A 25,822-nucleotide genomic window follows, 5' to 3' on the forward strand; every position below is an offset into this window, starting at 1 on the left:
TTTTCATATTTTGAGTACAGTTCTCCAGGGATGATGACCTAAATCAGATTTGTTCGAATTGAAATAGGCAACTTTGTAATTTTTGAGGCTAATCATGCTATTTTTGGGCAAAAATCTCTTCTCATAACAGCTGGTCTGACAGCTTTAATATTTGGTATACAGATCCCCAATGATGACCTTATTTAGATTTATTCAAATGTTGATGAAAATGTGAAGATTTGTATTTTAAGGCAATTTGTCAGTTTTGGTAAAAAATCTTTTAAAATCTTCAACTTCAAAACTGCTGGTCAGACAGCTTTAATATTGGAGATTTAGGTCCCTGGGGATAACCTTTTTTCAGATTTTGTTCAAATCGTGCAGAAATATGGCAATTTATGTTTTTAAGGCAATTTTTGTCATTTTTGGTCAGTTTTTTATTTTCCATCAAAAGTGTTTTTCCAATAGCTTTGATATTTGGTAAACTGGTTCATAGGGATCATTGAAATGCGGCTCAAATTGTGAAGGAATGTGCAATTTTGTATTTGTTGGCAATTTTTTCTTCTCAAAAATCGCTTGCCTGATAGCTTTGAAATTTGATATACAGATTTCTAGGAATTATCTTTATATATTGAAATTATGATGAAATCTTATAGGGCAATTGTTGCCATTTTTAGTCCAAAAATTTGTTTCTCAAAACTACTTGTATGATAGCTTTGATATTTGGTAGACATGTTCCTAGGGATGGTCTTAATGTGATTTATTAAAATTATGATGAAAAATCTGACTTTTATAATTTGGGGTAAATTTTGCCATTTTTGTTTTTTTCTCAAAGTCACGTGTCTGATAGCTTTGAAATTTGGTATTCAGATTCCTAGGAATTATCCTCATGTTGTATAGTGAAATTATGATGAAATCTGCAATTTTGTATTTTTTGGTCCATTATCACCAATTTTGGTCAAAAAATTGTTTCTAAAAACTGCTGCCTGATAGCATTGATATTTGCAAGGACATGTTCCTGGGGATGATCTTAATGTTATATGTTCATATTATGATGAAATCTTCAATTATGTATTTTTTGCAGCTATTTTCACCATTTTTGTCAGGTCATCCTGAAGTGAGCTATCAAAGATTTCCACCTTCTTCATCAACACATTTGTCATATATTATTAGTTTCTACATAACACGGCAGATCTGTATCGACCGTTAGGTACAGTCTGACAGTGTGCTTCAGTATATCCAGTCATTTCAGAATCAGAATCAGGGCTGTCATTTAATAATACTGCAATACTCAGGCAACAGAAAGTTGAGAAACGTGCGTAAAAATTCTTGGATAATTTTTGGATGAAACTATTGAATCATTTACTACTAGTAAACGCCCATGCAATATTTTTTTGCCATTGAGATTGACCTTGCATGATTTTGATCTCTACCAGCAGCATTTATTGTCGAAAGTGAAATGGTTAAGATGAATATCGGTTATTCGTACTCTGTAGTATAAATGATGATGGGGAAGATTTTAATAATGTGATTTTGATCCGTTAGATATTGTGTTATGATTTATTGTCCAAACAATGGAAAAGTTTTTGCAAAGTCTACGGAGTTAGTACAGTTTTGTCACAGACATGTACCGGTCAACCCCCTAGCCTCCCCGCGGGCACTACTGAAATTTCAAGGAAGTACCCTGAAAGAACTACGTTTAGTTCTGACTTGAAACTTTCGCCTGTACTTCTTAGTCTTAATGGTTGTTCGTTGATTACAGTTTTGTAAACAAAAAACATTTCTAACGTGGTAAAACTAGCGTAAAATCTCCTACCTTCGTTGGCGACTGAACTGGAGATGAAGAGCGCCACAAGCGGTCAATGAAGGCATTGAACGTCACACTTGAAAGGTTCGGAGGCTATACTTGCAAGTGTTGCTGCCTTTACTGTATGTTTCTGAGGCTTTACACATAATTTCTATGTTAGGCCTGATATTTCATGTTTCTATTTACAATAAAATACACCGGCAATGCTTTATACTAAATAGCAAGATGTCTAGAAAGTTATTTTTATTGCGAAAAATACCTTGCCTAAATTCGATTGCATGAGGTTGGGCAACACAAGGGTAACGCTCACCACAGTAATATCACATGAAAGAATTTCAAAAGAAGCCATCAAACCTACACTGTGTTTTTCTTTTTCCATGGCAGATGAGAGCGGGTGGTTAGGGGAGGGGAGATCAAACATTCTTGCTTTGCACTAGAAGAAATCCACCGGACTCCTTCAGATCGGATGACTGAATACGTTGCTGTGTTTCCTTTATTTATTCATTTGGATGTCAATTCGGATCTTGATGACGTTTATACATTTCAAATGATGCAGGATCAACCTCTCCCCGGTTTCACGAAGTCTCTTCCTCCCTCAGACTCAAAGTGGCGATTCTCCTCATGCACACTGATAAAGGTCATATCATTTTAACTCCAAGAGTATTCTTGATGAAAATGTATGTACCTAGAATTGAACCCAGAGAGTGACATCAATGTTCAATATGACGTCAGCCCGTTACTTGCTTCTTTTTTCCATAAACCAGTACATATTAGAGGAAAAAATACGAAACATCGCAGTTATTAGTATTCTAGAACCATACAATCAAGAGTTCGGCGACTTGTAACGAAAGCCGTGTCATTTTCGGCTAAGAAATTTAAATAAAAAAACGCGCAAAATGCCGTTAGAACCCACGCTCCAGCAGAGACTAATCCCCTTTCTTTTCACGCCTGACTTAATTTCCATAAATGCAATCTGTACCCACTTCACTCATTCTCTGGGGAATTTAAGCTTATACTATGCACTGTATTCTCGACCATTAAACCCATATCTCAGAATATAATTTCCACAAACTACTCTTGTTTTCAAGTTTTAAGGAACACATCTGCCAAACGACCAGTTGAATAGCCACATTGCTTTGTAGTGCCCAGAAAAAAAATCCATCTGTGCGTGTTTCATTAATGAACAATGAAGTAATTTGAATTGAATTGAATTGAATTGAATTGAATTGAATTGAATTGAATTGAATTGAATTGAATTGAATTGAGCTGAATTGAATTGAAAGGTTAAACTCGTCAGAGCTGGGTTATCAAGATCCATACGGGAATGAACGATAGCCCAGTCCTGTAAAGTGATATACCTTGCTTCCCTTCGAATTCGCCGTTAATTTTGTGACAACCAAAGTACAAATACGATCATGCCAAATGTAACTAAGAATTTCGGAGACTATTTACTACATAAACCACCTTGCATTAACTTACAGAATCAATGCGTGAAGCTTGGCATCCGAGTAAAATGAGCGGTTTGGTAGCCTTGATGTAAAGAAAGGGTGATGATCACTCCATTTTGACAGATAAACTAGACCACTTTGGCATGAGAGATACTGAACTGAAATCGTTTCATTCCTAGTGAAGTAACCATACTCAGATTGGATGTGAAATAGAATCTACAGCTTCAATGATAAAAACTGGTGTCCCGCAAGGCTCCACCTTTGATACGATGTTGTTTACATCTTATGTAAATGACCGACCTTAACTTTGAGGCGTTTTAATTTGCTGTAAACTTGTCTGCTGCCGATACAACTTTTTATTTTGGATAAGGATGTGAACAGAGAGAGAGAGAGAGAGAGAGAGAGAGAGAGAGAGAGAGAGAGAGAGAGAGAGAGAGAGAGAGAGAGAGAGAGAGAGAGAGAGAGGTGTTTGTTTGTTTGTTGTATGGTTCGTTGTTGCTGATACTTTACTATTAGAAAATGTTCAAACGTTGCGTGCGCGAACGGAAGATAAACGGATACGTCATCATTTTCTTCGCGCTCTCATCATGTTATGATGTCATGCGTTTTCTTGTCTTTGCATTCATTTTCAATGTAAAAAAGCGACTTTTTATCACGTACATCTTTTCCGGGAGCTATTTTCACGCTCGCTTCGTTATAAACTTGATGTTCGATACTGGCATTCCTTAACTTTGTGTTTTTGCTTTTGTTTTTCGATTACTTTCTGATTTTGAGATATATTTGCTAACAAAATGCATACGAAGTCGCTCTGAATAAAATCAAAATAACAACTGCAGTGGAAATCACAGCGTCGCATCAGACGTTGCATAAGAACCGCTATTATACCACTAAGGCTTTGTAAGCTTGTTCAAACGCAAATTTAAGTTTCAGTATTTCAAGTTTTTATCACTGTGTTCTGTAAACCAGATATCAAAGCAACATTGTCTAGTCCATGCGACTATGTGAACGGGTATGTTAGTCAGCACATCTTAATCGGAACTGTGCAATTACGATACTTTTACGGAACGCGCAAGCCACTCTGCGCTACGTTCTCGCTACGGGTGCAATTTTAACTCCTTTAGCAACCGTAGCCCTCATCACACTGCGAATAAATCATAGAAATACTGAAAGTAAGTCTTGAATTGCATGCTTAGATTGTTTTATTTCTGTTTTCATAGGTGAGGTTGTCTTACTCTTTTAGGTGGCGAGTTCAATAATTTTGAGGGAGGTCCGATAAGAGATAGCAGGCCAAATAATAACTGGAAGCTCCCCTGTGTGAAGCATTCATATTTTTCAAATTTCTCGAAACTGTTAGGTGCCCTATAGGTGAGTGTTGCAATATTACAAATTACTCATAAAAAGAAGTGTGGAACTTAAAAAGATGTTTTGAATATAATGATTAATTATATTCAAAACGGCTATTTACATTACACTAATTTCAGCTTCGTACATCCTTACGAAGATATAATTTCAGGATGAATCCGTACTGGTTGATAGACAGTTAGTTATTTCATTCCTAGTCAGCTTTCTGCCGATTTCAGGATGTTGTTCCATAAAGTGAAGCTGTCGGTAATACTTACGAGTGACGATTATTTCCCTAAAACTGTTAGCCGATCGACTGTTCCAGACTGACGATTTTCGTTAATTAAATATTTTAATACTGGCTTATCACAATATGGAAAGCGCTAGAAATCGGTATATGTTGGCTTTCTTTTTTATACATGTCTACATTTCTTTGTAATATCGACAATTTAGGACCGCAGATTTTAATTCGAATGACAGCCAACATATGTAAACTGATTATTTGCCAGGAAGCGATATTTTCTCTGCAGTAGTTTTACAATCATGAAAAGTAATTGATTTCATGATACGCACATACAAAAGTCAGGGAAGCTTTAGTCTACTGGACGCAAGTAATGACAAATACCAGAAAGTGTATTCAATAGAGGGCAGAGTAGACGAATATCCGATTTTCTCCTTATTGAATCGAGTTAATTTGCGTCCCGTCAGCAATGATGTCACGGGGGTACATCCTCTATGCCAAATGTTAATTCACCACACAAAGCGGGCATTACGAAAGCGAGAGGTAGAGAATGCACCCCCGATATCATCGTATTCGATATAAGCCCTTCTTCTTCCAATAATTCCCCGTTCATCGATAACAGGGGAACGCTCGTCCGAAACAAGCTGACAAGGTAAGAAATTCATGTTTGTCGTTGTTTCATTTTACTTTGCATGAAATTACCTTGTACCTCAATTCACTTCAGCAGATTTTTATTCAACCCAAACATGTTGCTGTGGAGCTGTAATTGTGCAGCAACAATTCACCTATCTCTAATTACCTATAAAACTCATCGATTGGTATCCTGCAATCAGCAATGAGAGCTTTCAGACACGCTAACCATCCACAGAATGTGGCCATAACTTGTGTTTCACTTGCAGTAAAGGAAAAAAAATGAAAATTATTCGAACACCTATTCGACTAACATTGTCATTTTCAAGGACGTTTTTGTTTTCATTTCAGACTCGAAAATGGATCTCAAAGCCGTTCTCATTCTACTTTCTGGTGTAGCTGTCGTTGTAGCACAGGTAGTGTAGTGCCTATTCAAATATGTGACAGGACACTTGTCTTGTCAAATCAAATTATCCGCTTGTCACAAAGGTTTATCACTCACGAATACTCTAATGCAAAGACGTAGGAATGCCATATAAACAGTTACATGCCTGAATATGATGTCTTATTCAGTTCTGTCCATCTATCGTCGCTAATACTTTAAACTTGTTCAACTATATTTTTTAATTTTTTTTATAATAATTGTGTATTTCTCAAATTATAAACCCTCTCCATATTATTGGTTATTTATTACATCTGTGTTCACGGGGCTATATGAAGCAGAAGCTAGCGATATATTCTTTACATAAATAGGGCATGCGCATGTGTGAGTTGCATACTGGCGTGTTTGTATGGGCGTGTGCCTTATTGAACTCCAACTGTATGGAGGGGTCCGACAGTCGAAAATACAAAAATCTTGCTCGGTGATTGAGCGATAATTTTACAGCTCTTAGGTAATTATGTATCTGAACAGTTTTTATCGTTATCTCCTGTGCTCAGGAGAGTAGGTATTGGAGGTTGTGCCTTCAAATCTGATCAGGAAATTACTCAATTTACCATTTAAATGTTTTTTTATCCCCTGCTACCTTGATATGTTTTGCCCTGTATTTACCATATTTTCTGTATTCTTCCCATTTCTCTTCATTATTTCATTACCCGCGAAACAGACTCGGAACTGGGCGCAAGATTGTGTGCGTAAGTTCTACATCAATTGTTCACTACGGTACACCGTGACGCTACAAGCTAATATTTTATTGGTAGTAGTGTAACGCGCAGCCTGCACAAAAAACGTTCATTTTTAAGAAGTACACACTTGTATACAATGTCTGTCCAATATTTTACGTGTTATGAAATGTAACACGATCATGACATATATTGTGATGGGAATGTGATCAGATGCGTATTCATTTCAATATTTAGGGAAACTGTAATGCCGATTCAAATTTGATGAACATAATTCATTACTTATAAAGTATTGTGATACAGATAATAGTTTTTGTGGTGTTCTCAATTCTGACGTAAAATTTTCCTTCACAGCGTCTTTCTGTCTATGTAAGAGGTATGAGGTGCATTGCGAAATGCCAAAAGATGCCAACGCTGGGATGACCTACTATGAGTATGCTGAAGCGAAATGCGCTGAACGTGGAGGTAGCCTTGCTAACTTAGTTGATGCACACATTGATTCCATGGTTAGGGCCTTCATCGCCGGTGAAGGGCTTGATGGCCCCCCATGTATCAACAAGCCAACATGGGGATTTTTTATTGGTCTCACCGATGCTGCTAGTGAAGGTACATATGTTTGGAACAATGGAATCGAGATATGCGGCAACGGTTTTACAAACTGGGCTCCACGCGAACCAAACAACAATATGAAAAAAGACAAGGATGGACAAGACTGTGTTCAGCTTTGGTAAGTCTCTCATAATTCGTCGATGTCTCTCAAAACAAACAACTTATAACAGAAAGACTTATGCTAAAAATACTTGACTAAACCAGGAAGCAATCTTTATAAGTAAGACAAGTGTTTCTTCCGAGAATTTGCAGTAAGTTTTGAATGATTGTACAAATCAGAGTCATTGAGAAAAGTGCATTTGAGTGAGAACAGTAATTACTTCTCAAGGGCGCGTTAAAAATATTTTAACTGTTCCGTTAGCATTACGTATATACCTCCGTTTATATTAATACTGATGAAAAGAGGAGAAGATGCAGATCAATTGAAGCATCATTTGCGCCTAGAATTTACATACATTTCGTGCCTCCAATTTTACTGCTAACAAAATATTATTTAAACACAATTTGGGTTTTTAACGGGATGTATTGTTCAATGTGATACTTATTACATGCTATATTGGAGTGTGCTATAGTTTAATATTTTGTTGCTTGTTTATGTTAGGTATAGACGTGGTTACGATGGATTGTGGGATGATGAATACTGCAACTTCCGGCCAAAAGGATTCATCTGCGAGATTCCTAGTAAGTATTTTTTGCTTAATGTATCGATAGATCCCAGGAAAATAAACTTGCGAAAACATGGGCTTATTTCTATGGATTACACAATCAATGGTCATTCGACTATTCACTAGATAATATGCGATGTTGTCTCTTACAGACCACTGTTGCTGCAGTGAAGCACCCCACTAGCTTTTTCTCGCATCATCTACTCCGCGGAATATAGCTAGCCCGATCAGTGAATTCCATACGGACATGAAAAATATCTATTTAACTTTTGCTTAGCATTGCTCAATTTGACCTGTGAACTAGAGAAAAATAAAAATAAAGTAAAGTTCTTTATGGCATGAACTGAAAGTGTGGCATGAACTAAGTTTTTTTTGTGAGATGTGCGCGGTTGTTCTGGTAACCGACCAACGACGTCGTACAGTACGAAGTAGAAAATGTTTTCATTTCTGCAGCATTCGCTGAGCACTTACAAACACTCAGAAAGTTATTTACAATTAAGGATTTTGTCGATTGCCTCATAATACTATAGTCAGAAGAGGAGAGTCAATCACACTATAAGTATTGAAGTCTTCCTTGGAAAAAAAAGAGCACACACAAAAAACATGATAAAATAGAAGGGAAACAAGTGTGGTCGACCAGAGTTCCGTCTTCAAGAAAGTAATCTTTATCTAATGAAATGCAACAGATGTCAACATAACGAATCAGGCTCCATTACTGGTACTCAAACTGGGAAAAACCTACGTAATAATGGGCAATATTAATTGCGCCACTAGCAACCTGATCTCTATCATCACCTGCCAGAAATGCCGTCAACAATATATTGGGTAAACTAAACGAGAATTTGAAGGACTTGTACACAAACACATCTACGCCATCCCAAACAACAAACCAACATTCGTAGTCGAACATTTCAATAAACACGGGCATAACTTAAGCTTCATTCATTTTCTTGTCAGTGGTCTTTGTAAAATGTCCGTACACAATACCTAAGAGAGACGTAAAACAAACTCTTTTAGTACTTTACTTAATCCGGCATCATGTCATCAAATGGCATTAACTGCAAAGAAGGTTAACTGCTGACTTGTCTCACATGACGGGACTTTCTTTCTCTTTCTTAGGTGCTTGGTAGCTTTTCACCTTTTACTCAATACTAGAGGGTCAGTTTCCATTCATTTCACACTAAAACATATTCCGACACAACACCCCATCAAAGTTAGTTTTAACACACACACACACACACACACACACACTCTCTCTGTCTCTGTCTGTCTGTCTGTCTGTCTGTCTGTCTGTCTCTCTCTCTCTCTCTCTCTCTCTCTCTCTCTCTCTCTCTCATCTCTCTCTCTCTCTCTCTCTGTCTCTCTCTCTCTCTCTCTCTCTCTCTCTCTCTCTCTCTCAGAGTCTTGAATATTTTGGCATAACTTTTCACTGTTCTCTCGTCATCTTTTAATCACTGCAGTGTTTATTACTAAGGATAGCATATTCAAAACACAATTGTGTCAAACTTTAGTGAGTTTCTTCCGAAACCGTCAAAGCAGTAACGGGCTGGCCATTCTGATGAAGTCGGAGCAATAAAAACAAAAGAAAAAAATATATGGCGATGGCGGCGGTAATTAAAGTAATTTGTCCCCGATACATAAGTTATCGCAAGACAAATACGAGTTTGGTTGATGCAGGTATTTCGTGAAAGTTTTCGGCCACGACTAAACCATCATGTGGCTAAAAGTGTTCATATATTTCTTATACATCAATTGACGTAAGATTGGAAGCAGACACAGTAGTGATATGGTGATGTATGATGGCTCTGGTTGAACAATCCTCTCATGACATTCTAACACCATAAAGAGTGATGAATAATTGTGTGCTCGTATTGGCCCTTTCCCGCCTCGTCTTTTCAACACTTCGCTCACAACTGACATCGTTCCGTATCATTTCAAGTCAGCGATAATTCGTCCATTGTTGAAGACATACAGCGAACTTTGATGGGAATATTTCGCAGAACAATAGCCCTGTTTCGACTCCTCTCTCATCAAATTTCCGTGAGCGGGTCGTTGTGCAGTAATTAAACAACCATCTCTGTAAATTAAAGCTCTCCACAAAGTTTTAAAGTGCTTACCATGCTAAGCACAGCACATCACAGAAACGACACTTTTCGTATTTACTATGATGTATCTCGCTCTGAATGGCAAAAAAGATGTGATTCTCATCACGTTGCGTTTGTCAGTGGCGTTCGATACTATTGATCATGGAACTGTTCTACAGAGACTATAATTCCGTTTTGGTATCACAGGCTCAACATTATCTTCAGAGTTGGTTTCATTCGTATCTTATTGATAATTCTCAATGCGTCGAGATAAGAGATCTGCATCATCCCAAATTTCACGTATAAAATACACTGTATCACAAGGATCTGTGCTTGGCCCAGTCCAGTTTACACTTTGATAACCCGACTGGATCTTCACCACCTTCTAATTTACATGTTTTGAATTTTAGTTTTCTTGTCGATTTGTTTTTGTCGTTTTGTGTGTGCGTTCATTTGTCTCTTGTGAGCTGATTCACTCCATCTTTTTCTCTGCATAGTATTGTGTTAGCTTTGATTGTCATGTTTCATGTAGATCTGCTTTGTATCAGTTTGAATGTTCAAAACGGGCCCTTGGGAAGATAAGCGTCATTACTGAAGCTTACCAGGCTACCCTCGTTAAATAAGGTTTAATAAAATAAAATGATGAAAAAACCGCCATCGTTAACCATGGATTTGGTGTATGATATATGCGGATGATGCACATATTTATGTCATCTGCGACCGACCTGACAATATTCGAAAGAGTTGGCTGATGACGTTCGCGTATGCATGACACCCAACATGCTTTCACTGAACGGTGACAAAACAGTAATAGTTCAGTTCTCATAGATTCTGAAGGCTAATGTGACAATAATCAATGTCTATAGTCTTAGAACAGGCCATTGGGACATAAATTCGTCAACAGTTTCAGTCAGGAATCTCGCTATTTTGAATCAACATGATTCCATGTATGACCATGTCAATATATTATGTAGAAATGGCTTCATTTCGTTGCAGAGGACAACGATAAAGATCCGTAAATTATTGAAAGATCTACGATTAAATTGAAAAATTAGTTCATGCATAATGGACAACCTAACTAGACTATTGTAAAAGTCTTTTATTTGGTTTTCCTGAGGGCAAAGTTGGTCGACTTCAGTCTTTTCAGAATGCTCTAGCGAAGTTAGTTTTTCGTACGCGCAAGTTCTTTCACACCACATCCATATTAAATGATTTTCATTGGCTATTGGTAGATACTCATATTAGATTTTAAATTAATTTGTTTACCTTAGAAATCAAATTTGGAAACAAATCTCTTTACTTGAGAAAATTGATTAAATTATTTGTACAAGCCAGATCTGCATTCCAATGAGAAATAATTACGTTTGTCACCACTTTGTGGTAGTTTCAATAAGATACACTGCCAGAGACTGTGCGTTTTCTGTTTGAGCGCCGGCGCCATCACATTGGAATGGTTTGCCATTTGATATCAAGGCAGCTAAAACTATTGAGAGTTTGAAGTATAACATGGAAACTTTACTTTTTTCCTTACGGTTAGTATTCGTAATTTTGAAAAGCTTTCTTCCGCAAATTTGCATCCAGTTATATTTGTCGTTTAAGCTTCATTATGGACTGTACTGTAATGTTTCAGTCTGTTATGTGCAATGCCCTGAGATGTTTGTGTAGAGCAGTACAAACATATTTTAATAATAATAATAATAGTCAAGAAAAAAGGAAGTGGGTGGGATGATGACAACACCACTTCACATCTTGGCACACATTCTTCTGTTAAAATTATTGACGATAACATGTAGCCTGTCGGGTGCAGAGCACTGCCAAGGTCAAGGGGAAGTTGGGTAGTATACGCATGCGCAGTTTTCAAAACAATCGCATCCTTCCATAAATCCTAGTTATGTTTATTTTCAACAGAACTGATGTCACTGATGATGATATAACAACATATTTTCTCAATTTCTATCATCTTAGTTATTTTTGAGTAGACTTAGACATGAACACTTCGAATGATTAGAGGAGAATTGTGAAAGGGTTTGAAGTGCTTTATTCATCGATTAAAATTGAACATTTAAGTATCGTTTACTGTTTACTACTGTAAAATGAAGACAACAAAGTAGTAAGATCTAAACAGGAGAATCTCTACAAAAGCGATCATGTGATCAGGGAGTGACTTGTTGCAAGTCACGTAATCCGTGCATTTCGCCTTTTCTTCAAAAGCTTCGTCTGCGATACGGATTTCATTCGATAGAATAGCATACATCTGATGTATAGCGCATAATTTCTGCAGAGACAAAAAGTATTGGCGATCACTGGTTAATAAGCATTCAGCATATGACAAATCTTAGAGTTAAATGATTGTAGACCTGTTTCTCAGCTGTGGTATCTTGCAATTGCAAAATCATACATTGACGTCATTTCTCACAAGATCCAACCACGGTCCCTCTAGGACCGTGATCCAACTTTGGACTTGAGAACAAAGGAACAAAACATCGTATGTAGCGGTATACGTATGTCGGGCACACAGTAAAATGAAAGTAAGTTCATTTGTGAGAACAAGAGGGAAATGTTATCATGACACATAAGACCTTAGCTTGTTGCTATTTTTCATCCGCAAAAAAGTTTCTCAGCTGGTTTTGAACTGTATACTATTTATTCTGTGTAAACCTCACTGTTTGCCTATTGACCGTTATTGGTGCACATACGCCAGACACTTTCTTGTGAGGTACCTGCCAAGTCACTGATCAGCGGACACCACCAGTGTAACAATTTGAGCAAGTTAGCCCATGTACCAATAAGTGAGTCCAGTTAGCCTGACATATATATATATATATATATATATATATATATATATATATATATATATATATATATATATATATATATATATATATATATATATATATATATATATATAATATGCTATGCGTTACGCACGGCCACTTTTTTGTTAATTTTCCGAGTCCATCGTGGGAGCTAATATGGTATGTGTCTCGAAATTGAAAGCCATGTACTGTTGACTTTTCCAAAGGAAATGTATATCATTCCCTTTCGAAATCAAGAATAAAAATCAGAGGAAACTTACAAAATTTGGTAATAGAGATACAAAATTATATAATATTTACCAACAATAGAAATTCAAAATGACCGTAATCCCTGTGTTAGTCGATAGAAAAATTCAATTTTCGATGTTCACAAAAATCACTTGTTAAAAAAAACAATTACTCAACGAGCCTCAAAATGAGCTTCCTACACAAGTTGTAGACTACAAACACATCGTAAAAGTGTCAGTCGACTATCTGTGCCCGGGGTGCATCTACTTCAAAAACGCAACCAGTCATGATTGTTGCCATCGAGAAAAAGATATTTTTCTTCCCTAGGCCTATCTTGCATGAGTCACTACAGAACATTTAGCTCGGTTGACCAATTCTTTCGTTGAGCATTTACGGATTTTTGAAAAACCATTTTAAAGGGATAGGAATTAATATATACTCACGGCAAACGTCATCGATATTCAGGCAAACATCGCCTTTAATTTCGAGGCGGGGAAGGTACCACTCGAATACATTCCCACCAATGTTTGATCCTCCTGCGACATTGGCGATCTCGCCTGCACCAAGCACTCTTGACCACATGTTGAATTCAGTGATTCTACCGATGAGAGCTTGATATTCTTGATACCCACCTCTAACGGTATCCTGGTCTTGCCCTAAAACCAAGACGCCGCCACCAGTAACCTGTTCACCCTTCTGTAAGTTAGACCCTCCCTGTATTAGGACACCGTCACGGTAGCACTTCCATTTGCCGCCGCCGGAAGACCACGTGACGCACACATGGTGCCAGCTACTGTCGCCAAACGCTAATCTAGTAGTAACTCTTTTAGACTTCACGAATAGACTCATATTATCAACACCTTCCAAAAACAACTCATTATATGACCCTTTAACGGCATAGGACACCGTTGTCGCTGTGCGTCTATTCCTAAGACACTTCACCCAGATACACGCAGTCAGAGAATACATTGGAGGAACGTATGTTTGTGCAACCACCTCGGTATTGGTAGATTTCAGTTCCAATGTCTTCTGATCTGAAGCGTGACAAAACATGTTGATATGGTTTTAAATTTAGTTACGATACGGTACTCTATATAGCTTATGTGTTACTACTCATCTTTGACGGGACTGAGTTCAATACTAAAAAACTTTCAAAAAAAATATACAGCTTCATATTTCCATAAGTACAAAGTGGAAACACAACTTTGTTTCTGGTAATTGTCCGAGACATGATGCTAACGTGATGTGATTTTTTCCCTTGACCTTTCTTGGGTGAGAGTAGACAAAAGAGTTATTCTTGTATGTTTCTGGTACCCCAGCCTGTACCTGTTTTAAGTACTCCCTACATACACGTTTTTTCACGTTTTAAAAATGACGCATGGTTTTGCAAAATAGCGTCTGAAAAATTTAACAACCTACAAGTTTCCGATTAAGTTAACATATTTCGCCAAGCATGTTCCAAAAAATACATGTTTTTGGGTTACAGCAATAGTATGTGTTTTGTAGTGCGATCTCTATGGTTTATCGTTTTAAAAAAATGCAAACAAAGAAGAGAAAAAATGTGCAGGTCTCCGAAATATATTGTTTGTTTTTGCCTATAGTATTTCCTTATTCTTTAATTACGCTAGTTATTTGATTTGCTACTAAAGAGACGACTTGATCATTTCTGGTTGTAAGAGTTAAACATCAAAACCTATCCAATAATCAGTATTATTCAGGTCAAATAATCATTATTATTCAAGGTAAGTAAATAATTTACCTGGTACAAGGAAATAGAAAATGACATTAACAATGCTATTATAATATAATCTTGAACCACTGTTAAGAGTTGGTACTGGGTGTCAATGGGCAAGCGCTCCCTGCTGGCGTGCTACATCCATCAAGATTGACTGATGAGACAAACTCACGTATGATTTTGTAAAGCCTCTGTTGTGAGTCAGAGCCACGTATGCTGTTTCTCGTGTCTTTTGAGAAACAGACGATTTCGATATACAACATCTCCGTATCTACCACAGAATAGTTACTTCTGAAAGCAATCAACTAGTCTAACATGATTGCTTTTTATGTTTTTTGAAAGAAATTCGATCAGAGTATAAAAACATGTATTTTTAAATTTGATGCAGCATTCGCGTTTTTCTATTCATATTTCACGAGAACTTACCAAGAAAATCTGACTTGGTCAGAGAAACGTCGCCTTGTACCGAAAGTGAAGTTACATCCCAGGAGAAAAGATCACCTCCGATCGTACAATCTCCAGCAACTTCCGATATCTCAAGACCTGTCATTGCTCGTGACCACATGTTGAATTCCGTCAGAGTCCCAAGAAATGCAAGTGCCGGGGCGTATTCTCCGCTGGCAAGTTCCTTTACCTTGCCTAGGACTAAGTTACCTCTGCCCTGGAGCATGAGATCAGGTTTCAACGCTGCCCCGCTGTTTTTGAAATCGCCATTCCGGTAGATCTTCCAAGCCCCACCACACGAAGACCAAGTGACACACACATGGTTCCACTTTGCATCGCTCACCGCCAATTGTGTCGCTACTGTTTCACGTTTGATGGTTAATTGCAATGCTGTCGTATCGTGCAGGGCTAGCTCGTTATCTTCACCATGGACTGAGTACGAGACTAGCGCCCCCTTCCCGCCGGGATCTCTTGTTTTTAGCCAGATACACATGGTTAGCCCAGAGAGATCAGCGAATCGCTTTGACACCACGACTTCGGTGTTCTGGCTCTTGAACTCAACGGCTTTCTGATCTAGAATAGCAAATGTTACACAATAAATATATAAATTACCATATGGGTTGCTACGTCGATGAGACACAAATCCTTAGAATCGAAAAATGTAAAAAATAAAACCTAACCAAAACATTTTCAGGATCCCCTTATACACATATCAAAAGTTTCAACCCTACCCGCAGAATTTTCGAATCCGCCCTGAATTCCTCCAGACCCCTCACCAGTATTTGTGAACGCAGCCTTACAATACGTACAGCCTATTTCTTCTGTTCTTCGGGAGACAGCGCCCTCTATGTAGAGAGACGAAATTCCCCACCGGTAAATATCGCCGCCAATAGAGCAATCTTGTGCCACTTTGATGATGAGCTGCCTAGAAAGAACTCTTCCAAACTCTGTTAAAGGACCAAGTAGAGCTTGAATTGGATTGAAGCGTCCCCTGGGAGCATCTTGCTTTTGTCCAAGAACAAGAACACCTCCACCAGTTACAACCTGATTAGTCTTCAAGCCCGTCCCAACTATGTAGAGTGCACCGTTGTGGAACAGAATCCACGCTCCTCCAGTCGATGACCATGTGACACACACGTGATGCCAGTAACCATCATCCACCGCCAAGGTTGTTTTCCCATGACCATTTTTTATCAAAAGACGTAAATTACTAGTGTCGTATATTAAAAATTCATTGTCGTTGTCCTCAACGGCGTAGGACACCAGAGTGGCTGTTCTTCCTGCAACGCTGGTTTTCACCCAGATGCAAGCAGTCAAAGCAGATAGGGAAGGAAGAGATCGTGCTAAGGTAATATTAGTAGCAGTGCTGTCCAATCGAAGAGTTTCGCCATCTAGACAAAATCAATCACAAATCAAGTTATAAGAAGTATGAAAATATGATAAACTTTAATGTACGTGATAATATGCATTCAGTTTGACACAAATTGGACTTATTTTGTTACTGCCCTCGAAATGAGATGGTAAATATAACTCTTTAATTAGAAAACAAGGGTGTAAAGGGTGTAATTAGAAAACAATGGGTGTAGTCTGTCTGTGTTCTAGCTTCTATGCTCGACCAAACGTTTAGGTCTAGGACCTGACTATCGCGATCGGATGCACATTTTGTTTCCGGTAAATGTTTCTTACTCAGATACTGGTATCTACTTGAAGAGACGAAGCCCTCTTTTAGATATCTACATTTCTGGAACCAGGTAAAAAATGGGGGGCGGGAGTTTAAAGAGGTCCAAAAGGGACAGGCAGTTATCTAAACTAAAGGACGCGATGCTCAGAAAGTTGTGTTATCTTAATGCTTATCTTTTCACCAATCCGGATACTTTTGTAACTTTGTTACACAGAAACTCCCAAACAGTTTGTGTTGAAGGTAGCCTGACCTATGACCTATGCATTTCAAAATGTCATGATCGCTCATACTTTGTAAATAGGCATTTCCACAACGTCACCCATCGTAACTTTACAAAGTTTCCTATTTAACTGTACTGCTGAGATTTTAATTATTCACTTTAACAAAATTGCTTTCAAATCTTCCTACCTCATTTTAGGAAGCCACTATTCAAGTAAATAACCTTGTTGCACCGAAATTGCAAATTTAAGGTGGAACTTTAGGAATGACAACACAAAGGTCTAAAAAATGTTAGGACTACGTTCGAAACATTTTCTGCTGTTCTGAAGTTAAATCCACACGAGTATCAGATTTTCTGTATTGCCAGGGTAAAGTTTTCGGTAAGAAGTTCCCTAGGTAATATGACTGTTCGACGTTCAAAGCATTCGTTCCTCTGAAAATATTTTGTACGCATACAAACCTAGAATACGAGTTTTGGTCCAGGTGTCGGATTTTAGTCGAGCGCTTCTCCGCGCAGGCGACCGTTTCTCCTGGTATTCATCTTCGCTACAGCTCGGCTCATAGCTCGTAACAGATTGCTCACAACTATTGCCACCGAAAGACAAGAATTGTTGCTGAAAGCTATCTGAGAGTTTGCCATCTGAATGGTCAAACCCAACCTTAAGAGCTCTGGTGCTTGAAAACACAACAAAACAAAGGCTAATTCCGACAATTTGGAACCCTTTACCTCCGATCGTCTCCATTATGCGATGTGTTCGCAAACGAATATCCACAATCATTTAAATCGCAACGCCACTTATGCAATCAATGTCCCTTTGTTTCTACGTTTTGGAAGTTTGCGTTTACATGATATATCACTGTAATCAATATTTATTGTCGCTCTAGTGAAAAAAGTGAACTTAGAGATAACCTGTAGGTTATGTCACAGACAGTAGAGTCTACTGTTTATGGTTATGTGAAGTAAACAAAACGTAATTCCTTCCACTTCCAATACTTGAAGTGCTAGGGACGATTTTCGGTCAACTTCGCATTGAGGCTTTTAATTATGGAGCCTGTCGGTAGTATCGTCACCAAGGCGCGTTGTAAAGCCCTACTGTGGCAACCACTCACTACATGGGAATGTGAGAACATCCAGGCTGATGATGTAATACAATGGTTCTGAGACTTCCCAGAGGGATACTATAGCAATCGCACGAAAACTCACTAAAATTGTCTAAATTTGTCTCATTATGTTGACCTTCTCGCTCTTCAATTGGCTACCTAATGTGCTATTTGATTTAAGTGGGCGTTTCTGTTTTATCATGGAGCACACATGCTTTTCATCTCATGTCAAATTTCGAATTAGCTCTACTGAGGTAAAATTGTTTTCCTTCTGCGAAATTTTATCGTTAGCATTAATTTTTGCCAATCGATAAGGTGTTCGGCTGTTTTCACTCTGAACGACATTTTGTAGGGTGGCTGGGGCCATACAATAGATCAATCACGAATTCCCGTTCCTGGGCTTTACCTAGTGATGAAGTCATTCGGTCATTTGTTACAAGGTTTTCTGTCTCACACTCAAGATTCATCTCAATATTTGATCAGTATGTGTGCTAAAGAGTAATACTGTTTATATGTGCCTCCGGCCTCGTTGAACTAATGGTGGCTTCTACGATTTTGATGAATCTTCTCATTTTCTGTTTGTAATTTAAGATCTTCATTGTTAACAACCCTCATTAAAATTTCTTTGTTTATTGCAGTTTTGTATGTTTGTTGAATTTTCTAATCAATTCACTATCGTATCGAGCATGGTCTGTTCTAATTTAAATATGATATAATGAAAACTCTTCTGTAAACTACAATTTATTTATTGACGGAATCAATTTTTTTCAAGAGTTCATCTAAACTACATCATCTTTGCTGTATGTTATGGAGCGTGTCTTACAGTCTGTTCTTTGGTATCATAACTTCCCTGATCGGAGTATGTAGAGGGCCACGGTTTCCCTCAAAGTCCTTATCGTTGGGTTTGGGAATTTGCGCCACCTATCATGTCGTCGATGTGATCTTCCCTTGCTGTTGTTGCAGTTGTTGTTGTTAACCTTGTCGTCGTCGTCGTCATCATCATCATCATCATCATCATCATCATCATCATCTTCTTCTTCTTCTTCTTCTTCGTTGTTGTTATTATTTATGATGCATCGGTAGTGTAATGAAATATCATTTGTTTCGTCCATATGTTGTTATGCTTCATATCTGCATTATGGATGGGCCCCGATGGAATTTTACCTTGTGATCCTATCTTTCAAGGGTCAATATGTGACACCTCGGACTGTATGTTGGTAATGTTATAGCATTCGTGTGAAAGTATATCGATAAAGAACATAAATCGACTTATCAGAAGCAACCTTTCGAACGTTCTTTACTTAGCCAAAGGCACATCCTACGTTTTCCATCCATCACAACGCATTCAGGGCAAGCTAGCATGGTACACTTAACACACAGGACACTTCAAGTGCATAATTATACATTTCATGGTATGTGTTATGGTGATGTTGCTGAAAACTTTACCACAAACTCCTGTAGGGACTCCAATTATGTTTTTGCATCACTGGCACAACGCTTTCATGGTTTCATTCGTATCTTATTAATAATCCACAATGCATTATGCGTCAAGGGAAGATATTCATCATCCAAAAGTTTACACATGAAGTACTATGGTGTTCGACAATGAATTGTTCTTGGCCAAGTCCTAGTTACACTCTATACAATACAGTTGGAAAACGTAATCGTAAACCATTGACTTATAATATACGCAGACGATGTGCATATTTATGTCATTGCACACGACCAGACGACATTCGTATTAATATTTGGATTAATCCAATATACTTTTACTGAACTATCGCAAAACACAAACTATTCACTTCCCATCACGTTCGAAATCGTTGCATAGAATAATTATAAAGATCCATAATTTGCTTGACAAATCTACAATTAAAAAATTAGACCATGCATTTGTGACATCCAAACTAGACTATTGTAAGTCTTTTATTTGGTTTTCCTACGGGGAAACTGAGTTAGCTGAGTTGACTGAGTTGACTGCAGTCTCTTCAGAATGATGCAGGCATATTAGTTTCTCGTACGCGTAAGTTTGGTCACATCACAGCCATACTTCAATATTTTTACTGGTTACTGGCAGATGGTCGTATTAGATTTTAAATTAATTTTTTAACCTTCAAAATTATTCGTGGCATTATACACCTTTTTACTGGAGAACATTGATTAAATCATTTGTACCAGCCAGAAATAATAACTTTTTACACCACGTTGTGGTAATATCAAAAAGATATACTGTCAGAGAGCGTTTTCTCTGTGTGCCATCACACTGGAATAATTTGCCAATTGATATTAAGGCAGCCAGAAGTGTTGAAAGTTTGAGGTGCAATATGAAAATTTTACATTTTTCCTGATTTATATTTATACTTTTGAAAAGCTTTCGATGATTTTTTTTCTTTCTAAGTATCCAATTTTATTTGTTTCTTTTAAACTTCATCATGAATTGTACTTTACATGTTTTAGTCTGTTATCATGTATATTGCCCTGAGGCGTTTTGGTAGTATACGCAAGAGCAGTTTTCAGAACGATCACATGCTTCCATAAGTCCTTGTTAAATTTATTATGCATATAAGTGATGCCACCTATGTCAACATAACAACAGATTTTCTCGAGCAATTTCAAGATGGCTCAGAAGTTTATGTTTCTGTGCATGCTGGCATGCCATAGCCGTCAAGATTGACCCAAAGTGATAAATGTGATGTCAGGTAGAGTCACCAAATTGATCTGGTGCGCCAGAGCAAAGTATGTTGTCACTCATCATTTGCGAAAAAGATAACGTATTTCGATACAACATCTCCATATCTACGACAGAACGTAATCTCGTTTTATTACAAATTACAATTGGAATCAAAGACCATGAAAGCTTATTATGAATCTCGATGCAGCATTCGTGTTTATATAATTCACTTGGTTAAGAGAGCTTACCCCAAAAAATCGGTCTTGCTCAGAGAAACGTCACCTTGTACGGAAAGTGAAGTTACATCCCAGGAGAAAAGATCACCTCAAATCGTACAATCTCCAGCAACTTCCGATATCTCAAGACCTGTTATTGCTCTTGACCACATGTTGAATTCCGTCAGAGTCCCAAGAAATGCCAGTGTCGGGACGTACCTTCCACCGGTACGTTCCTTTACCTGTCCTAGGACTAGGTTACCTCCGCCGAGGAGCATGGCATCAGGTTTCAACGCTGCCCCGCTGTTTGAGAAATCGCCGTTCCGGTAGATCTTCCAAGCCCCACCGCATGCAGACCAAGTGACACAAACAGGGTTCCACTTTGCATCGCTCACCGCCACTTGTGTCGCTACTGTTTCACGTTTGATGGTTAATTGCAGTGCTGTCGTATCGTGCAGGGCTAGCTCGTTATCTTCACCATGGACTGAGTACGAGACAAGCGCCCCCTTCCCGCCGGGATCTCTTGTTTTTACCCAGATGCATATGGTTAGCCCAGTAAGATCAGCGAATCGTTTTGACACCACGACTTCGGTATTCTGGCTCTTGAACTCAGCGGCTTTCTGATCTAGAATTAATATATCAAATGATACGACATGTATATATAACATACCATGACGTTTGCAACGCCAATATATTGGTCACCATGAACAAATCAATTGATGTTCCAATACACCTGTCATTAAGGTAATTTAGATCGTCGATATAAATGTAATGGGTGCATTTTAGTGTGGATATGGTAATATACGGTACATGCAGGGACAGTATAGTGGGATTTCATTCCGTGTGAACAATCTTAAGATAATTTTCTGTACTGGCATATAACATATTGAATACATACAGCATATGTCTTCTGTTCTTCGGGAGAGAGCGCCCTCTATATGGAGAAATGAAATCCCCCACCGGTAAATATCGCCGCCAATAGAGTAGTCTTGTGCCACTTTGGCAATAAGCTGCCTAGAAAGAACTCTTCTCCACATGTTAAACTCTGTTTTAGTGCCAAGTAGTCCCTGAATTGGATTGAAGCGTCCTCCGGGAGTGTCTTGCTCTTGTCCGAGAACAAGAACACCTCAACCAGTTACAACCTGATTAGTCTTCAAGCCCGTCCCAGCTATGTAGAGAGCACCGTTGTGGAACGTTATAGTCCAAGCGCCTCCAGTCGATGACCATGTGACACACACGTGATGCCAGTAACCATCATCCACTGACAAGGCTGTTTTCCTGTGATCATTTTTTATCCAAAGATGTAAACTACTAGTGTCGTACAGTAAGAACTCATTGTCGTTGTCCTCGATGCAAAGCAGATAGGAAAGGAAGAGATCGTGCTTAGGTAATATTAGTTGCAGTGCTGTCCAATCGAAGCGTTTCGCCATCTAGACAAATCAATCACAAATCAACTTGCAAGGAGCAAAAAATATAGTAATGTTCGTAATACTGTGCTCTCAGCTTGACACAAACAAAAATATAGTAATTCACGTGATACTGTGCTCTCAGCTTGACACAAACCGAAGGAACGATGACTTTATTTTGTTACTGCTCTCGAAAAATATGAATTGGTGAAGAACTCTTCAAGCACAAAACAAGACAGACCACAGTAAATGGCTGCGAACGTCGCAGTAGAAGAAGTACTGGCAGATAATCTCCCTGATATTATAAAGCTAAGTCTCTCCACCCATGGAGGCAGTCCTTGCCTTACCTTAATACTGAACATAATGGTAACGGCTAGGCCCCAACTATCGCACTCGCAATTTGTTCCCGGTAAATGTTCATTTTGTTCTAACAAGCGATTTTTTCTGGCTCAGCGCCAAGATAGCGGTCTCTACTTGAAGACACAGAGCAAAGGTATAGTTTTCGGTACGTTTTCTAGGCAACACAATTGTTCGATGCTCAAAGCTTTGTTCTTTTAAAAATATATTGTACGCATACAAACCTAGAATATGAGTTTTGGTCTAAGTGTCGGATTTTAGTCGAGCGCTTCTCCGTGCAGGCGACCGTTTCTCCTAGTATTCATCTTCACCGCCTGTCTGCTCATGGCTTGTTTCACATTGCTCACAGATTTTGCCACTGAGAGTTAAGAACTGTTGCCGAAAGCTACAGGAGAGTTTGCCATCTGAATGGTCAAAGCCAACCATAAGAGCCCCGGTGCTTGAAAATAAAATAAAACACAAGTTAATTCCGAACATCTGAGCCTCTATACCTCTGATCACCTGCATTGTGAAAACGTATGCCAACAATCATTTAAATCTCGACGTCACGTCACGCAATCGATATATCATAGGTTTTGTTTCTGCTTTTTGCATGTTTGCATTTACATGATATATAACTGCAATCAAAAGTTTGCTGTCGCTCTAGAGAAAATGAGAACTGAGAGATAACCAGTAAGTTATGTCACAGACAGTATAGTTTACTGTTTATGGTTATGTCGACTAAACAAAACGATATTCTTTTCACGTCCAATACTTGAAGTGCCAAAAAGATATTACGCTCGGTCAGCTTCGCTTTGAGACCTTTATTTCTTGAGTCTTTCGGTAATATCGTCAAAACGGCGCATATAAATCCCCAGAGAGACAACCACTGTCTATACGGGAATGTGAAAATGTCAAGGCTCATGATTTCATACAATGACCCTAAGACTTCCCAGATGAATTCTCTAACATTCGCAATAAAACTTACTACTATTACTTTTTCATAAACTTTTGGAATTACTAATTTGTTCTCAGAACTGGGGAAGTCGAAAATAATATGTTAGGAAATAAATCATTTCCTTAGAATGAGGATTATTGTTACACAGCGTTCATGTAATAGCTGTGTCCTATTTTGAAAAGTGAGTTGAAAATGAATCAGCTAATAACAAGCAACCTGTCTAGACCGTTACATCTTACTTCGGGCCATCTGTCGATGTTTTAGGTGCATTAACAGCCACAACGTTCAACATTCCTGGCCCTAAGCATATTCTACGTTTCCCGAACACCATAACGCATTCAGGGCAAGCCAGCATGGTACACTTCAACAGCATGATTAAACATTTTATGGTATGCGCTATGGTGATGTTGCTGAAAACGTACCATGGAAACTGATAACTGTCACTGCGTTATCATTATCGCCATCAACACGTTTATGTTTCTCTTGTGTGAAGTGGATGAGCATTCTGGAAGTGGCGATTTTAGTAGAGGTCCTAAACTTGTCCTGGATATATAGTGGCGAAACCACAATTGAATTAAACTGTGACTGATATGCAGCCAAGGTGTAACAGAAATAAATTAGTACAGATAAATTTGGTAAAACGGGTAATACTTAAAGGGACATTATTTTTATCTTTTGACCTTATATTGTTGCAAACGAGCAGTTGATAAAGTTGTTCGACTTACTGAAAGATGTCTAAAAAACGGTCGACCATAGACAACTTCCATCCCGTTTGCGTACACTGTATAGAAAAACCTTGGGTCTGAGGTTTATGGTGGGCTACTTTTAACCTCAGAGTTGGCAAGGTTGACCTAGTACCTGCGATCAGACCACACTACTAACTGCTATCTAGGCCGCTGTAAGCATCCGCGTGTAAAAAAATAAACCACGCGAAGTGAAAGTCGAAAGCGCAGTATTGCAGTTTCGGGATTCCCTATTACCGATGCCGTTTGCTCAGTTACATTTTGACGGTCAGTTTTTCATGGAGCTCTTGACGGCCAATCCTGCTCTTAGATACACTATTCTTTGCTGCTGGAGAGCACATTTTATAATGGGCATTTCAAATGCCTACAAGCTGCAAGAAGCCGACGACAAGGCCTATAATGGCGTATTTTTTTCGTCTCGTTTGTTCCTCCATATGCATATGTAGACTTGCCCAAAGCCTGTGGGCATAGAAATGTGAAAACAGAGTAAAATGAAGGGATAAACTTCAGTAGACAGTCACGTTATTGTCGATGTGATCGCGAAATTGAAGCAATGTACTTTGGCGACTGACACGTACATCATGTACATTGTTGGGTGAAAGCCAGCTCTGCGTGGCAGGGCTGTGCCAAATCGCTGGCAGCACCTCGGTTGCGGCGTGCAGTTTCTCCACCAAAAACAACCCATTTTTAATCCCAAGCTTGCATTGAGTTTCGTTTTCGAGCACACCCACCTCGCCTGGGTACACGATTAGCCCTGCGTACAGGTCTGTGTGTTCCCGGCGTTATGCGGCCGTATAACGCCGGGAACACACAGACCTGTACGCAGGGATAGGTACACGATGTGCTCAGCTGCGCTTCTAAACTTACGTAAAGCCCACTTTTGGGAGTGGGTCGGAGGCACGGAGGCCGTCAGGGACATACAGGGTCTAGGCAACTGTCATTGCGATGTTCTTACTTTTGGTTCAAAATGCGATTCAAATGATATAAATAATTACACGATGCACAGAGAATAACAATATTAAAACAGATCTTTGTGTGTCGAGAGGTGACTCCAATCGCGAGCAGTATCAATCACAGTACTCGCCCGGCGCGGTGTCACGATGTCACCGATGCTACATCGTGAACTGTTCAGTCCGAGTGCGATGTTTCCAAGTGATCATGTCGTCTTTGTAAAACGAACCAACGTAATGGCAAGAAAATGCCCTACTAAAAATCTTAAAAGTTGACGAAGATTTGCTAACGATCAAATGCACAGAAAATGCATTACTCTGTACCTGTTTCACTATCACCACAGCAATCTGACATCGTTTTAGTTTACCATTGACCCAATTACGTCTATGGTTTTA

General features: G+C 38.6%; 2 protein-coding genes across 2 annotated transcripts; one reads left to right on the forward strand and one right to left on the reverse strand.

The window, feature by feature from the left end:
• Positions 1 to 6,561: 6,561 nt before the first annotated feature.
• Positions 6,562 to 8,182, forward strand: LOC139147061 (perlucin-like protein). The gene is made up of 4 exons (XM_070717918.1): positions 6,562 to 6,577; positions 6,920 to 7,292; positions 7,776 to 7,855; positions 7,992 to 8,182. Exons 2-4 carry the CDS (start codon positions 6,961 to 6,963, stop codon positions 8,021 to 8,023), a joined length of 444 nt encoding a protein of 147 aa, XP_070574019.1. The 5' UTR covers positions 6,562 to 6,577; positions 6,920 to 6,960; the 3' UTR covers positions 8,024 to 8,182.
• Positions 8,183 to 21,143: 12,961 nt separating this feature from the next.
• LOC139124211 (neuronal pentraxin-2-like) lies at positions 21,144 to 24,237 on the reverse strand. The gene is made up of 2 exons (XM_070690351.1): positions 24,156 to 24,237; positions 21,144 to 21,658 (listed from the first exon to the last, which is right to left on the reverse strand). Exons 1-2 carry the CDS (start codon positions 24,235 to 24,237, stop codon positions 21,144 to 21,146), a joined length of 597 nt encoding a protein of 198 aa, XP_070546452.1.
• Between the last annotated feature and the right edge of the window lie 1,585 nt (positions 24,238 to 25,822).

This window comes from Ptychodera flava, chromosome 2 (assembly GCF_041260155.1).
Source record: "Ptychodera flava strain L36383 chromosome 2, AS_Pfla_20210202, whole genome shotgun sequence".
Classification (NCBI taxonomy): Eukaryota; Metazoa; Hemichordata; class Enteropneusta; family Ptychoderidae; genus Ptychodera; species Ptychodera flava.